Source organism: Rissa tridactyla, chromosome 1, assembly GCF_028500815.1.
Source record: "Rissa tridactyla isolate bRisTri1 chromosome 1, bRisTri1.patW.cur.20221130, whole genome shotgun sequence".
Classification (NCBI taxonomy): Eukaryota; Metazoa; Chordata; class Aves; order Charadriiformes; family Laridae; genus Rissa; species Rissa tridactyla.
Window position 1 is genome coordinate 84,031,749 of NC_071466.1, and position 16,939 is coordinate 84,048,687.

The following is a 16,939-nucleotide window of genomic DNA, read 5'->3' on the forward strand; positions in this document are numbered from 1 at the left end:
AAATTGGAAGTTGGCAGTGTTGGAGTTATTCTTATGTTTCACTGTTTTAAGTGATGCTCTGTGTAAGATTCCCCAAGGTGGCTGTTTTGAGTCCAAGTTTATTAGATTCTGGTTTAGAACTCTTAGCATAGTTATTCTTCAGGAGTCAATATTTTCCATGAGATGGAGATCAAAGATCCCCAATTAATGCAAAAATTCAAATTAGTCTTGAACTATGGTACTACAACTGGCATCTCAATAATGGACTAGCCACAGGAGGAAGCCGCTTTGTCAACGTACATCACACGAAGCTTTGAGTATTCATCTAATCTCTTCTGGGATCATATTCATATATCTTGCTGCTCTCTTGAAATACGCTTCCAACGTACTGAATGATACAAGAATATCTGATGCAGCAAGCTGTGGAAGCGTGAGATGCTGAGTCTTTTTAGTTGATGTAGTTGAAGGTGGATAGCCTTAAAAATCAATAAAACCTGCTGCGCCACTCAGAATCATGATGGACTGTTCCTCGCTGATCCTCTGGCTTAGACTTTGAATAAGTGATGCTGTGCTGCCGCAGATTCCCAGCACAAGCCCCTGCAATGGCTGGAGCGAGGCATCCACGAGCAGAGCTGCTCATTTGAGCAAATCTCTATGTCTGCTCTTGGAATCTGTTATCATCTGAAGTGTAGCTGTTAGTGGGGTTTTTCGGGGATTGTTTTGTGGTGGTTTTTTTCTTCATGATTTAGTTTTCAAGGCAGACTACACAAGTACTTGAAGAGAGAGGATGTACAATGGCAGGAAAGTAGTTCTCAAAGGTTCGAGCGGTATTTTCAAGTTGCTTGTAAATACGGCATTTCCTCCTTGGAGATCGCGTCAGCTTGTAGTGCCCCAATTACAAAAATGGAAACAGCTATTAGGAAGAAATGATTAAATAGAACGTTTTAACTTTGTGGGAAGTTTGGTAAGGCTGTCACCTAAGCGAGGTGACAAATGCAGAGTTTTGTATTCTCTACCAAAGCAAAGTTCACCAGTTGAAATAGATAGTTTATGGAATACTGGTGACAACTCAGAAAGTATCCTATTTAAAAGACAAAATGTTTGGATACCTAGAAGCTCAAATTATAATAGACGTTGATGGGGAGAAGCGGGGCTGGGAGGACTTGAAAATAGATTTCATAAAGAGCCTGCATAAAACTCCCTGGATTTTCTAACAGTTCTTTTGACTAAACATACTAGAAAAATATCTAAAATTAATTTTAAAAAACTGGAGGAACAGGAGTAGTATGAAGTGTTAGATGTGGTGCCATACCTAGTAAAAGAAAATATATTTTCTTTGCTGACTTCACCTGATGTAGATACTAGGAGAGCACAGAGATATTCTCTTTCTCTCTCCTATTTGTACAAGGAAGTAGCTTCTGCTACCTGTGATGCATTAAAAGGCTGCACGTTGCTCTTAGGCAGACTGAATCTAGTGATAGGAATAGAGAGTTTCTTTGAAGAAAAGCCCTAGAAAAACCCAGTCACAGGAATAAACTCCCGCTGAGAGTTTACTGAGATTTTGCTGCTTTTTTGTGTATCAGTAATAGAAGCCGACCATGGAGAGAATAGAAATTGATGTCATGCCCAAGGTGTATGTGTTGGGGAAGGATCAGAGAAGTTTTTGCATGTCATTGATGCTGAAAAGAGATCTCCAAATGATGCCTTTCTCCTTACGCACCACCTGTCTGGAGTTCTTCCAGGAACTGTATCTGAAGGAGGAAAAGGGACCGGAGGTGAAAGCAACAATTCTGGTCGCGTGGGATGTCCCCTAACTCTCGTGTTATAACATGGGATATGTAAGATTATCAAGGATATGGGAAAATGACTTGGTTTTTGTATTGTTAATTATTTATGAGGAGACCGCCTTTCAAACTGATGATACTACCAACTGCTGTAGGGATATCTGCCTCTCTGATGTCCTTTGTGGCGTTCTTAGTTTGGGCACCGGGCCGTTACTTTTCTCTGCGCAGGAGCCTGTGCCCTCCCTGCAGACGGGGCTGGGACTTGGCTCCATTTGTCTACTGCATTTATCCACCGACAGCTGGAATTAGTTCGGCACCTGCAGGTTTACAGTCTCTTGAAGATAAAAAAAAGAGTTAACTCTTGGCCAGGCAGCTTTAAACAAATACTATCTGAGCTCTGTCAAGACTGCAGTAACCTGATGCCATGAGCTGTAGTCTGTCTTTATGCTACGCTGACCTGGTGTTGCTTGTCTGCAATGGTGACTAGGTTTCCTGAAGCACATGAGTTCAGTTAATGGCATTTGGAAGGGTATGACACTGGAGTGGTCTGTTTGTCTAATCGGCACTGGGAATTGGTAGCTGTGACTCAGCGGAGAGCTCCAGGCATTAGGTGGGAAACACAAAGGATGTTCCAGTTCAGTCTGCGTACAGCATCAGTCACATTTCAGTGCTTATTAATGTTAATTTAGAAGTCTCTATGCTTTTAAAGCATGACCTCTTTCATGGATATGTGGTGTTGGATAGCTTTCATCCTTTTGATTTTCTGCTTGAAAAATCAAGATCTTTCCCTCCAGCTGTGAGAATTTTTTCTTCTAGGTACAATAAGTAAGCTTCATCATAACACTGTAGCTGAACATAAAGTATTTTAGTAATTGCTGATAAATATATTTTCTTAATTTCTTTTTTTTTCTTTTTTTTTTGCCCTGCAACAGTTTGGAGGGACTTGGGAGAATTTACCCGAGTAGTAAATATAGAGCTGTTACCTGTGCCTTAGGTGGTCTGAGGGGACACAGCTCGGAAACTTGCTTAATATTTTAGAAAACCAAATTTAAATGTGTGTCCTCTCTTCTTGCAAAAGGTTGGCAGACTCTTAATTGTTACGTTTTACATTATGAGTAGGTCACTCTATTATTTTTCCCTTCCAAAAAATGAAGGATGAAAAATTCAAGCACGGATGACAAAGACGAGCAAGGATGGCAATGTCGGGTTATTTTTCTGTCATATATGGGGTATGATTAAATGTATGCTGTCAAAGAGAGACCTCTTTGTAGGTTGATACTATTGATTAGTATTTGAAACCTGCGAGCAGCATTATTACTTTATGTATAAGAAAATCTAATAGAAAATTATTAAGTTGATGTTTTAGTTCCTATAGTGAGAACGCTTCAGGTATTCATCTCATATCGTTGCAGAAATTGTTTGGCTCAAGTAGGTACCACAAAATCATGTTTTAATGATTTTTTTCCTTTTTCCATCTTTTATTTTTTTTCACAGTCACATGACACAATCAGCCACATTTGAAGACCCTCGAATAGACAGCTGCCAAATAACCCCTCCAGCCCCTCGGAAAGTGGAAATGAGGAGGGATCCTGTGCTAGGATTTGGGTTTGTGGCTGGTAGTGAAAAGCCAGTTGTTGTACGCTCAGTAACACCAGGTATGTTTTCCCCACCTGACCCCAGAAGCAAACTTAGACTTAATCTCTGAGATGAACTAGAGTTACAAATTTGAGTACTGTTAAAATATTCAGGCAGACAAAGTAATTGCAAGGAGTAGGTAGGATTTTAAGCCAGTAGTTTCCCTCCTTGCACTCACTTTTGAATGTTATGTAAATGTGTTAGCAAAAAGCCAGTTTTAGGTTATTGCTCTGAGCCATTACTATTGTTTGCCTGAAAAAAGTTGACCCACTTCATTCAAGGAAAGAAGGTCTCCTCCCTGTTATGTTTATATTGGTTTGATGTCACCTTCATTGCCATTGAATCAGTGTTTTCAAAAGTTGCGAAATTAAAACTTGCATATTTTTCATTCTTTTTATCATCAGCTTCCCAAGGAGAACTAGGTTTCTAACTATAATACTTGGTTCTAGCTATAATATTTGGTTTTGAAAAAGAGGATGTTATTTCTGGCCTTTTTTTTTTTTTTTTTTTAATGGATACTTCTGTTTAACTATGTGCAAAAAGCCAGGTCAAAATAGATGCCTAAACGTCTTACCTGAAGTGAAAATTAATGAGTTTTGTGGTATTTTTGAACTTGTGGGGGACCAGACCTGAGACTAATCAGTCTCCTGAATAGCGGGCTCCTATTCCCTATGCTTAAAAGTTCACTTGTTACGTAAAATTGCCTTGGAGCCAAGGGCAGAGATTTGACTTTGCTCTTGTTCAATATGTTCTCCAGAACCCCCGCAGAGAGCAGAGGAGAGGCAAAATCGACTTTATGAAGTTCTGATCTCATTTACCCACGTGTGTGCATTGATTATATTTGTATTTCTTTCAGATGAAGCGAGCAGCGTAACTAGTATTTGAACTAGATCCAGACAGTTCTTTTCTCCCAAGTTAGCGTTATTAATGTAGTTTTATGTTGAAAATGTTTGGAAAAGATGTTTACTATATTCTGCTTCAAGTGAATAGGAGGAAAGATGAACTCAGGACAACGTTCTCGTACATGGATTTATATCCATTTATGCTGGAAGTGAAGTTTTCAACCAAAACAGACGAAAGGAACGGCATTAGCTCAATTATTAAATGAATTGGTTTTGATAATGTAACATTTTCTTTTAAGACTTTATCTTCAAACTGGTAATATTATTGCGGTTTTTATGTATCGTCATTGCAGAGTTTGAATACAGAAGACCAGAGAGGATGTATCTTTTCACTAGCAGTTGCAATGTCACACCCTCTTCTGGGCATGTAATCACGCTGAGAAGCAAAGTATTATGTGCATTTTATAAAGCATAAACTCAATATGAATGTCAGCAGTGTCAGAATCCAAAGCACTGAGTAGACACTGATAGTCTACTCAGACCAATGCTAGATATCTGTGTTGAACTGAAAGTGGCAATGCTTTTGGATGTATGTAAAACTTGTGTTCACCAAGTGGTAGGAATCCAGAAGAAAAGAGACTCAGAGGCTGGAAGTATAGAAAAGTACTGTTTCAGATTGAAGGAAATGGTTCATTTTGCCCAGAGCAGAAAAGTCAGAGGAGAGATCTGTGAAATGACTTTCAAATGTGTAAGTGATGTTTCATAGGAAAGAGGAATAAGATGTTCTCCTGTGTTACTTTCCCTGGGACAGGAAACAATGCATTGCAAAAAGCAACATCTGGTGTAGATACCAGGGAAAAAGACTTCCTGATCTTAACAGTAGTTAAATAGGATCATTTATTTACAGGAAAAGGAGTCATCCTCAGGGTGGTCTTACAAGAATATCAGAGAAACATTGATCAGGGATGAGTAAGGTATGGTTGATCACACCTTAAAGGCTGAATTAGGCCACCTCTTATGGGTCCTTTTGGCCGTCCAGAAAATTAAGGCCTTATTTTCAGGCGGCTGGATGTGGGCTTGGAAATTAACTTGAAGAACTTCAGTAGATGCTGCTAAGCCACTGGCTTTCGAAATTTTCCTGGTGAGGAAGTACTGGTAATGTCAGAAATAGCGTTAAACATGCCGTTAGTTGAAGAAAAAGACACTTATAGTATGTGAACAACAGAGTGTGTCTGTGCATTTACGGTGGTCTGCTAACCTGTGCTTTTTTTTCCCATCTGTCTCCAGGCGGCCCCTCTGAAGGAAAGCTTATACCAGGGGATCAGATCATAATGATTAATGATGAGCCAGTCAGCACTGCTCCAAGGGAGAGAGTCATCGACCTTGTCAGGTAGTTGATGTCCTGTCATTTAAACTATGAACCCAGTGGCTTATTGCCTGCACAGTCATTTGATAATACAGCAAGTCTTGCCTTCTTGTGACTAAGAAAAGAGAAAATAATGTTACTTTAGTCATAATGAAGAACAGTGAAGTATTTTTGTATTGAAATGAAGTGTCTTCTTAAATGTCCTATGAGTAGCTGAAAAAATATAAGATATTGAAACAGCTCCAAAATACTCAGGTATCAAAAGAGGAATAGTGTTCTCCTGTTACTTATTTTTGGTATGGGTTGTTGAAAGGATAATTCCTGGAACAAGGCAGCTCCCGTCACTGTTGCTCTATTGCATTTTTTTTACATGAAGAAAATTGAGTCAGGTCCGTCTTATGTGAAGAGGAAAGAAAAAGCGGTGGGGTGATTTTTGAGACCAAGTGGGAATACTTTGGGAAGCTCAAAGAACGGTTGGGTGGATTGCAGGCAGGTAGTTTGTGTGAAAAGAGCAGTCAGAGCTGTGTAGATAGGAGTCAGAAAACAAGACAAAAAAGTGACCGTGGAGAGTGCAGGAAAGGAGAAATGTCAGTATTTGTAATGAGCTGTAGAAAGAAAGAAAGGACAGGGACTGACAAATGCTCAGGATGTAGAAAAAAATGTGATGTTGTTCACATAATAACTTTTGCATTTTGTGTAACAAGAAATGTTAGTGCATTGCATAGAAAAATGACTTGTAATTAAAAAATTAAATATAAACCTGATTGTTTTAAATTCCAGTAGCCTGGTCACTGGGCACCAGGGTTTTTTTCTGTATTTTCCTTCTCATTGGTGTAAATTCTGAATTGGTGGGTCTAGTCAGTTCCTGGGAGATACTCAGGTTTTAACTGTGCAAGTACCTCTTCTCAGAACTGGTAGCTGCCAGTGTTGTCAGTGTTACCCATGTTATTTTGAAATGTCACATTTGCTTCCAGAAATTTGGGCAGCAGGTGCCATGGTAGTTGTACTCCTCTTGCAGATCACAATTTGAGCAAATAATTGCTCATTTGCTGGGGATTCAGCTGTGAAGCAAACTTCTAAAGGAGATACGGAAATGGCATAAAGATGCTAGCAACACTGATGCCTTTATCTGTGTTAGGTGTGTTTAGACAAAATACAATACATTTTCAGATTTAAAAAAGTGTTAACCTGCAAGTTAACTAACAGAACCACAGCACATTAGGAAGAGACTTTGACACTCTTGGGTTTTGTGACAGAGACACCGTGAACTGCAGGAATTGTCCTGTTCCTAATAAATTTCTGTCCTATACTCTGGATTGACCATCAGCGTAAGCCTCACAAATGGGTTTTAAACTCATTTTTGATGTCTTTGTCTCTTCATAAGGCGATAAAGCATTCTTCGTTCTTTCCCTGATTCTTTGATATGCAAGTAATCAGAATTAGGATCTCTATCTCATTTTTCTGCTGCCAGCAGTATGAAGTAATAACAACAAGGAAAATAGATTGATTAGGCCTGAGACAAACTTAGTTTATTGTGTGGCTGATTCTCTGTCTGCCTTCAAATGAGAAACTGAATAAGAATGTCACCCTTCCCAATTATGTTGACTCCATAGGTAGTATCTTAAATTAAGTGTTGTTGCATTCCAGGGGAAGCTTTTGGTGACGCTTTTCCTACACGGTAATTCTACCTCTACTCTGAAAATCTATCTGCAATTGAGATTTTGACAGAGACTCATTCTTTGACGAGCCTCAGAGTGAAATGTATTGGGGTTGTATATTACAGCTTTTGAAATGAAGAGTTTTCTTTTCATGCCAGTGGGGACAACTGGAAGGATTAGATGCTGCCACTGAACAGTCCTGACACCACAGCAGAAGCAGTTCTTTACAACAAGGAAATAATGAATCCCTTCTGTATAATAGAAGGTTTTCATATGGGTTAGAGAAGTCTGCAACTTTGAAAACGCTTGCTTTCAGTTTTCTATGTGCATGGAAACAATTTGAAATCTTGTTTTCCAGCTGGTAGCAGCGTATCTGTGGTCAGCAATTAGTATGTTTTAGATGCGTAGGTTAGGTAATGGGCATAATCACAAAAATCACAGAAGAACTGAGATAGCGTTTCTGGAGGTCATCCAGCCTACCCTCTTGCTCAAAGTGAGCTAGTGTCAAAGTTAGATGTGGCTGCTCAGCACTTGTCAAGTCAAGTTTTTAATGTCTCCAAAGATGGAGATTTCACAACCACACTGCACAGATGTTCTATGTTTCAGTTATTAACCAGTGGCTTTTCAAAGATAGAGAACAGCTTTTACAAGACATGAGCCAACTCCCTCAGAAGCCTTAGATGCATCCCATCTAGGCCCATGGACTTGTGAGTGTCCCTCTTGCCTAAACAATCCCTAATTCAGTCTTTGTCTACCTCCGTTCCCTAAGTTCTGCCACTAAGCTCAGGCACCAGGGTGACAGACCTTGCCACTGAAGATGAAAGCCAAGAAAGCATTGAGTCAGCCTTTTCAGTGTCTTTTGTCTGGTTGCCCACCCCATTTAGCAGCAAGCTCATGTCTCCCTTAGCTTTCGCTGCTGATGTAGCTGTAGAGGCCCTTCTTGTTACCCTTCACATGCTGTACCAGTTTTGGTGCCAGCTGAGCTTTGCAAACTCAGTTCCTGCCTGGCCAGGTAGAGCCTCTCTGTTTCTCCTGGGTATCCTCTCTCCATTTCCATCTCTGAATGACTTCCATTTTGCACTGGATCTTGGTCAGGTGTTCCCTGTGGAGGCACACCGGTATCCTGCTGTTCCTGCCCGCTTCCTTGCAGATTGGAGTAGACCGTTCTGCAACTTGGAGGAGGCTCTCCATGAAGATCACCCGGCTCTAATGGGCGCTGGCCTTTCAGAGCTGCATCCCACAGGACCCTGCCCACCAGTGTCCTGGACAAGTTGAAGTCTCCGCTTGAGATTGGACTCCTCTTCCTCCTTTCCCTCAGGATCTTACACTGTACCATCTTGTGGTCACTGCAGCACATCAATGAAAAACTGATATTCCAACACTGTATTTTTTTCTGTGATTGTATGGTCTCTTGCTGATTAGGTATAACAAGGTGTATTTTATATTCATGATGTGAAATTCTGTGGCTATTTTTATGCAGCTTTCCCTCAAAGTTTTTTGAAAAGTCAAGAAATAATTTGTCTTTATAATTGGAGAGTGTAGAAAAAATTAATCTCCTTGAAAAATAGAGACATAAAGATCATAGTATGCCAAACAGAAAAATCCTAAACTGCATGAGAAAAAAATAGGCATATTTCATAACCAGATGAGCATCATGCTTTAACAAGCTTAGCAAGACTCAAAACTTGCAAGGAAAAGTATACACAAATGCTAGATGTTAAGTGAACCTTGAATGGTAAACAGAGTTTTTAGTGTAATGCAATATTTAATTGTATTCCAAGAAAACATTGTCAGGACGTTTACTTACAAAAAGGGTTATACTTTTGAAGGAAAATAAAACGGAAAAGATAATTTCTGCTATGGTCTATCTTAAATCAAAAAAATAAAAAAGGTTTCAGAATGTCCACCAAGAAAAGTATCTGAAAAATGTCAATTACATCTTTTTTAATTAGGAAAAAGCATGTGTCAATTTTCCACAAAATAAGCTAGAGCATTTTTTTTCCAGATCATTTGTTTTTCTTCAGCCCTTTTCCTATCAGCTCCAAATTCATTGTGTACTTTTTACTCCTACAGGATTAGAAATTGTTAGACTGATCTTTTAAGAAAGTCCCTCTTGTGTAATGGTTTTACTATAGGAAAATGCAAGAAGATAAAGGGAGCACATAATACAAAAATTTTCACATTGTCTCTATTGCATTTTAACATTTTAATTATGTGTGTGCTTTCTAAACATTCATTATGAAAATAAGCTTCCTTAAGTAGAAAACTGTATTAAAGCCACCTCTGCTGACTCCAGGGGGTACTGAGCAGGAACCTGGTGAACGATTTTGGTTTATTTTTTAAGAATTGAAGGATGCTGTTGTATCCTAGGAGGTCTCAGGTCTGGAGATTATTGAGGATATTCATTATAAATACCCCCTGTAGGTTATTCTCATCCATCTAATTCTTTTGGATCTGCTTTACTGGCAATATTTAATTAGTGTTCAAGTTGTCCTTTGAAAGCCAAGGTTGCAGAAATACGTCTGTTTGCAGACAAAACACATAAGGACTCATTATTTCTGGGTAACGTTCAATGGCTTTTCCACCATATTATGTTCTTCTGAGCTATTTTCAAGCACAAACCCAGAAGTCATGTTTATGGTTCCCCTTACAAAGAGAGGTCACCTTTGTGAGCGTCACTTACGGCTGCAGTCTAGATGTGTTCCATTCAAGACAGAACGTTATTGAAGTAGGAAAAAGAGGAAGAAACAAGCCCTAAATGTATGGTTACAGTCCAGGCAAGGAGCAAGTGAATAGAATACTAAAGAAAGACGATGTATTTGAAGCGCAGTTGCTTCGAAATTGTAGCAGGAGCTGCTTATCTTGGTTTTCTTTTACTGCTGATACAGATTCCGTGACTTAAAGCTTTCCACACATACTTAACAATAAGTACTTTGAGATAACATTAAAGTCATTGCACAATGTAGGTTTTTTTTCCATATTTGAAGGTGAGCAACAATGCAAAACTAACATATTAGAAGGTGTATTAATGCACTATATCAATTAATTGGTTGTTCAGAGGTGCATGTATTTCATTATCATTGGTTAATGTTAAATTTGTATCATTTTAAGAATCATTTTAACCAACCAAACCTTCTTTTAAAACACTTAAAGAAATACATCTAACAAATAATTTGACTTATCATATGTTTATAGGTAATTTCTATAACATGAATGAATGGCTTGATTATCTTAAATTGTACTGAGTATGCATTAGTCTACAAGGATCCCAACATATGTAAAGTGTCTTTTTATTTAGCAAGATATTTTACTGAAATTTTAAGCGACATACAGATGTACTGCTTACCCATAAAGCAAACTTTGAGTGAGGCACAGTAGTAGTATTTTGTTCATACTTCAATTAAAATAGTTGTCTAGGTAGCCTGAGAGGAGGAACGCACCTGAAGAGGGTGATGCATCTGAGATACTTGTTTTGGAATTAAGTACCCTGTTGCAGAAGGCTTAATTTATTCATTGACCAAAGAAGGAGCATGGAAAACTACCTTAGAATAGAAACCTGCCTTCTAGGTTGCTAAATTAGGCTCAATTAGTCCATTCCTTGAAACTGTAACAGCAGTAAATTAGTATTTGACATCCTGTGGAATTCCACTAAAAGACTTTAATTGCAAAGCAAGAACTGAAAAAGGTGAAATTCATTAAGGGCTTTTCTTTCTTGTTGGCTCTGTTTTCTATTTAAGAGAAATGACTCAAAAACCTTTCTGAAATTACTCTTGCTTTGGCAAGTTAATGTCATGGCAAGTTTTTATCAAGAGGATCTGGAGGATTCTTTCAGTCCTGCAGTGGAATTTATGTTTTAATTTTGTATTACCATAAGAGTGGAGAGATGGAACCCTCCAGGATTTCAGGCTGCGTGTTGCATTTTAAGTGCTAACATGAATTTAATCAATACTGACCCTTCTAACCATCATCATGGAGTGGATGAGGATTCTGTCACTGCCATTTCAGTCTGTGTGTGTCAGGGGACCAGTTTGCCTTCTCTGCATCATCATAGCCGAATGCAAGTGCAAAAAGGGAGCTCAGTGGCAGTGCCTGTCATCATTGTCTTCTCACAGCAGCTGAAAATACCACTTTTCAAATGTAATTTCTGTCTCTAGGCTTAAATTGTTTCACGTATTGGATCAAGCAATTTTGGTAGACTTAATATTAAAGACATTCTTTCTTCATCAACATCATAGAGGAAAAAATCAAGCATATTGAGCTATTAGCTATGATACTGCTTAGCAACAAAGAATCTTGAAACCTGCTTTTCCTGAAAAACGAGTCATGCAGACCTTTTAATCTGAAGGTACTCCATTATACTCCCAGTTTGGTATATAAATCCAGAGGCTATACCTACTTTGTGTCGGGCCTTGATCTATGAATTGCTAGTGTTTTGGGTTTTAGATACATAATGCTGAGCAAAGGGACAAAATGTTGGACCAAATTATCTGTAGGAGTTTTATAAGTGACACCAATGGAGCTAAGCTTTCTGCCAGGGCATTTAATTAGCTACCTCTAATCAGCTGGACCAAGCTGAGGGTATGAGAGGTCAGTTCCTGTCTGACTTGAGAGGTGTTGCTACATATATAGGTAGATCTTCTACCTTTTGAGGTGCTTCTGCAACATAATACAAAGATAACTTAAGTAGTTTAAATCATCTGCTGCAATCTAACTGTGAAAGCACAGATTTAGTATTGTCTACCTTCCTTCTTGGCTGCCGTGGTGACGTCCTTCTGGTACTTAACCTAATATATTAAGATCTAATTCAGATCTCTCTAGATATTAATTATTAGTCTGTAATATGGTTTCAGAAATGCTTGCCTGCCATCTCGAAGGCCTCTTAGAGTTAAGCTGAGTTGAAAGCTGTATAGAGATATTACTTGTTAAAATCAATACCAACTGTGGAAATTGTTATCTTTTAAATCCATTGTATCTATGAAAGCATGCAGTCTCATATCCTTGCTCCATTCTTAGCAGTAAGTTGGCTGACATGGTTTAGACAGGTTTGGGTTCAATAATTCAAATGTTTTGGAATGCTGAGAACTTAATTTGTAAGTTTCTTTTCATGTTCACCATGGTGGATGTCCCCTGGAGTTTGCATGTCTAGGGTCGTTTTGAAATTCACAGGTTTGATGTGTCATCCGGTTGAAGTGTTGTGACATCATCTTATTCTGTTATCTTCTAGAAAGAGGAGTCAGCCATGATAAATTTCAGGTCAGTTGTTCAGTAACAAATTGCTTTATGGTAACTGAATGCAAGGTATGGACAGAGATGTGGAACAGCTGTGCCCAAAACACTGTACAAAGCGACTGTACAAAATGCCTCCTTCAGAGGTGAACCAGCAAATGTTGCTCTCATTAGCTTGTTCTGACAAGCAGGCTTACCGCTTCCCATACAACTCAACAAAAGCGTTGGCTTGTCTGCATGGAGGATTTACTTTGAAGCCGGATGCACTGATGTGAATGTTTCGTAGTAATTGTTTCCATGTAAAGTCATACAAATGGCTACCCAGCTTTGAGTTTATTATGAATTAACCCTTCCACGTGATGGATTTTCTCTGTATTGCGTGCCCTGCAATAGATGTTTATCCTTCTTTGTGCTGTCGCTGTACGCCCTGTGCATCAAAGGATTACTTCCTGTTGGAATAGGTAGCAGGAGGTACCTACAAATCTCATGTCCTGTGTTTGGGGCAGGGAGGATTAGAGAGGAGGTGTCAGACTACAGAAATCTCGTGATTTCTCTTTCCTGACCCCGTTATCTCTCTCTTTTGGGATGACATTTCCAAATCGTAAAAGATTACGTTGGGCAAGCCAGCCCTTCACGTCGTGCGGTTGGTACTTGAATATTCTGTGGCTTGTGCAGATGCCTTGAGGACATCACTGCAGGACAGCTACACTTACACAAGACAAGCACTTTGATATGGAGCAGTTTAACCAGCAGAAAGCAGAAGACAAGGAGGAAGACAAGACAGAGTCAGCTTCAGGAGCTTTCTTGGGAACCACCAGTCTGTGCAGAGCAGTTTCTCGTCTCAGAGAAGCAGTATGGGCTGGCAGGAGAGGATTGTGCTGTGCATCTGGGGCTGCCAGCAAGGAATGACTGTGAAGTATGAAGATGACAGAGATGCCTTCACCACCGCATGCACAGAACTCACAGATCAACTCTGCCCTTCCAGAAGTGTGTGACTGCCCTCACTGGGAAGTTTACAACTCCCTCATCCTGCCAGTCAGTTGCCGACTGATTCAGTGCATACCCAGCAGCTAATGAAGCTGTTGTAATGGAAAACATAGCCATTTTTGAGAATATGCGACATGATACGTGATGCTTTGTGAAGGCTTGTGTTACACACTACGTGGATATTGGTCACATCAGTATTCCCTTTTGTCCCGAGACAGTGCTGGACATTTGGATCATAGAAATTAAATGGTTTTTGTCTGCTGACAAAATAGCTTCAGGATGACAGAGAAATAACTTCTTTAAAATACCGAAAGGTAGATGGCAGTATCGAGCAAAAGGCTTGTAGTTACTATGAATTATACCCAAATGCTGTATTTTGATAGAAAGACAGCAAAGGTGATGTCAAGAGCTGGGAGGCAAACATGATATTTTTATGGTTTTGTAAGTTGACCCTTGGAGGGTTGTGTTTGCTACAGGCGCCTTGTATCAGTGAAAGGTAGAAAGATTTTAATCTCCTGTTTTTAAGGAACGCTGTTTTGGGGGTGGCAGTTTTACACAAGCACAGTGCTCATAGGAAATGTAAAAGATAATTTAAACTGTTGAGAGAGAAGGGTGAAAAGACTGTGACCAATTTGCAATATCTTGTATAGTTTCATGAATTTGAAATGCCGTTAGTCTTTAGCTGTTAGTTCTGTAGAAGCTCCTGGCAGTGTCTGTATTTGAAGGGGTTTTGTGCATTTTACAAAAATTCATCTGTTTGTCAAATTGGAGAAAATAAAGTTAGCATAACTGTTAGTGTGGTGGCTCTGTATGTCTTTTTTTATAGCACAGTGAGAATGGGGGGGGGGGGCGAAAATGAATAGCTTTTAAAAAATCTTGAACCATGTAATTGGAAAATATGAATAAATGGAGGTCTTAAGCCCTTCTCCTTGGGGCTGCTTAGATACTATGGGCAGCTGGCATGTTGAGTGGTGGTGTAATCCTGTGTTTGCAGTTAAGGAAGCACTTTTTTCCCCTGTCAAGGTGGAATCAGCACTCCCTGGCGTGGGAAGGAGATAAGGAGAGTGACTGGGAAATGGGTAAAACCCTATTCAGAGCAAAGCATCATGGAGAGGTCTTGTTAGCTCATGGCCCATTGGTATAATGGTGTGATTTTAATGAATTGTGTAATGGAAAGCTGACTCAGGAGTTCCTGAAGATGGCAAGACCTTTCTGTGGCTCTTTGGTGTGCTGATGCTGTGTCTTTCTGGCTTCCTGACTCTGAGTTAGTTCTTATTATCGTAATCCTATTTACTTCCCTAATTACATTACATACATTACAGTAAAATAAAATGAAGAGTGATGCCTCCTGAAGCTGCGCGTGCCCATAAAGGTGGCTGTCCCTCGTAACATTAGGGTCCGGTTACCATGGCTGTCTCTACACTTCCATTGCATATCCCTGCTCCGACAGCAATGTTGCCTTGCAGTCAGCCAAAGGCACGGGGGGAGTGGCAGTGCTTGACACCAGTAAATTGTAGTTGGCCTGTGGAGCTGGAAAATCGTAAAAACAGTAGAGATGAGAAGTACCTGGCTGAATACTCGTCTGATAAAACCTTCTCAATCCAAACTTATTTTTGATTCAGATATGTCTAGACTTAACTGTGTTGTAAAAAAATGGGATCTGTCTCTCAGTGCAGTTGACTTTAAATTTTTGTGACTCTTTGTGTTGGCAGCGCCTGATTTATTTTTTTTTAAGCTTTTTCAAAAATATTGAAAAATAAGATCAAAAGGCCTAAGTTTGTCGTTAGCAAGTCCTTTCTCTTTTCTGCTTCCCTCCAATAAGAATAATTTTGTGACTCAGAGTGTCTCTTAGCAGTTGATAGTATAATATAATTGGAATAGAAATGTTGTAGGGACTTCTGTGTTGATTGATGGACAAGCAAACTTAGAACACAGGATTAGACCATATTTTTAATTTAGCAATAGTACAGCCAACAAGGACTCCCAAAATTGCCAAGAGATTGAGTATTTCCAGCTAATTTTATCTGATATGCCCAAGCAGAAGGTTAGTTAAAAGGGAAGGAGAATGGTTTTACATATTCTTACTCATTAGTCCCCAAAGTGAGATTCTGCAGTTAAATATTACCGTTGATTGGGATGACTCTGGGTCACAGTGGAAGGTCAAAGAACAAAACCAGTTTCTTATTAAACGAAGGATCTGAGGCAAAAACTAGTAGAAAATAAAAATGTCTAAAAATAAATTCACATTTAAAAATTACTGAATGTTTCAAAAGGCAGCTTAGTGCAGTAGATTTTTGTGGGATTTATTAGCTCTTTCTGGTCAACACATAAAAAATAGTGTAAGAGAAGCATTTTAGCTTCTGCTTTAGCTTTTTTTAGGCTTTTTCCCGAAGATACAATTCTCTATTTGACTTTTTGCTTGACTTGAAACATCCAAGTCTTTGCAGACCTCCTGGAAGCAGCAACAGTAATAGGGGAAAGATGAATCATGTGTATGTCACAGCAGGTAACTTCCAAAGGATGTTGGTCTTAGTCTTACTGTGTCTTCATCTGAGAAACCAAGAGAAATTGTTTCTGAGAAAGCAAGAAGTAAGAAATATCAAAATAGAGACAGCGAATACCAAAACAGAGACTGCAGAGGTAAACCCAGATTGCCATCAACCTCCACTACCCCAAAGGCACATTTCTTACCTAGTATGTGCTGAAATGTTAATTGTTCTGTTAGCTCTTACTCGTCTTCATGCAGACTAAAGCTTAATGTATTTTACTTAACTGCACAAGGGAAAATCCCTGCAGTCCACTGTCTATATTGTTAAATAAAGTAAGTCAGCGTGGTTGGAGGTTTAGTTAAAACCAAATTTGTTCAGCTTATGAATCAAACAAGACTCCAGGAGAGGCAAAGGTCTTGTCATCTTATATCATAGAACTTACCTATTTTATGATGATCACTTCAGCTTTTCAGCAGGTCTGTTACTCAGAAAGCAATACGCAAAAGGCAGTTCTTCTGGAGAAGAAAATTGGTTGCTATAGCAGTTTAAAATCCTTGAGGTCATCTGTATTTCATAAAAACTGTAGGAGTCATGATGTTTAATCGTTGCACTGAAATCTTTGTTCCATACATTGTCTTTCTGCTCAATGTTCTTTTCTATGCGTCATTAGCGTGCCTGAGACTTAAAAGGAAAATACCATCTGCCTAAGAGTTCATCAAGAATAATAGCAACAACTCTCAATTTTGGAAGACAGCAAAAATTAAAACTGTTCATTAATTGAGTTAGCAGTCCAGTTTCTTTTAATTCTTTATCTTGTGTCATTCTCCTTATGGCTCAGTTTTACATGGAAATTATACTTTTGTGACTAGAAATACCCTTTTGTTCTGCATTTTATCTGAAATTCTGTTTGTGTTCAAAGCCTTTAATTAAATATTAGGACAAATGTGTTAGTAAAGATACCGCTTTTTGCTCC

At 39.1% G+C, this 16,939-nt stretch overlaps 1 protein-coding gene across 7 annotated transcripts in view; it reads left to right on the forward strand.

The window, feature by feature from the left end:
• The window catches only part of FRMPD4 (FERM and PDZ domain containing 4), a 352,077-nt gene that overhangs the window by 279,384 nt on the left and 55,754 nt on the right, over window positions 1-16,939 (forward strand). For all 7 annotated transcript variants that reach the window (XM_054189053.1, XM_054189072.1, XM_054189042.1 and 4 more), the window contains 2 exons: window positions 3,258-3,418; window positions 5,528-5,630. In XM_054189053.1, the coding sequence (XP_054045028.1) occupies window positions 3,258-3,418; window positions 5,528-5,630 (264 nt within the window). The remainder of the gene's footprint in view (window positions 1-3,257; window positions 3,419-5,527; window positions 5,631-16,939) is intronic.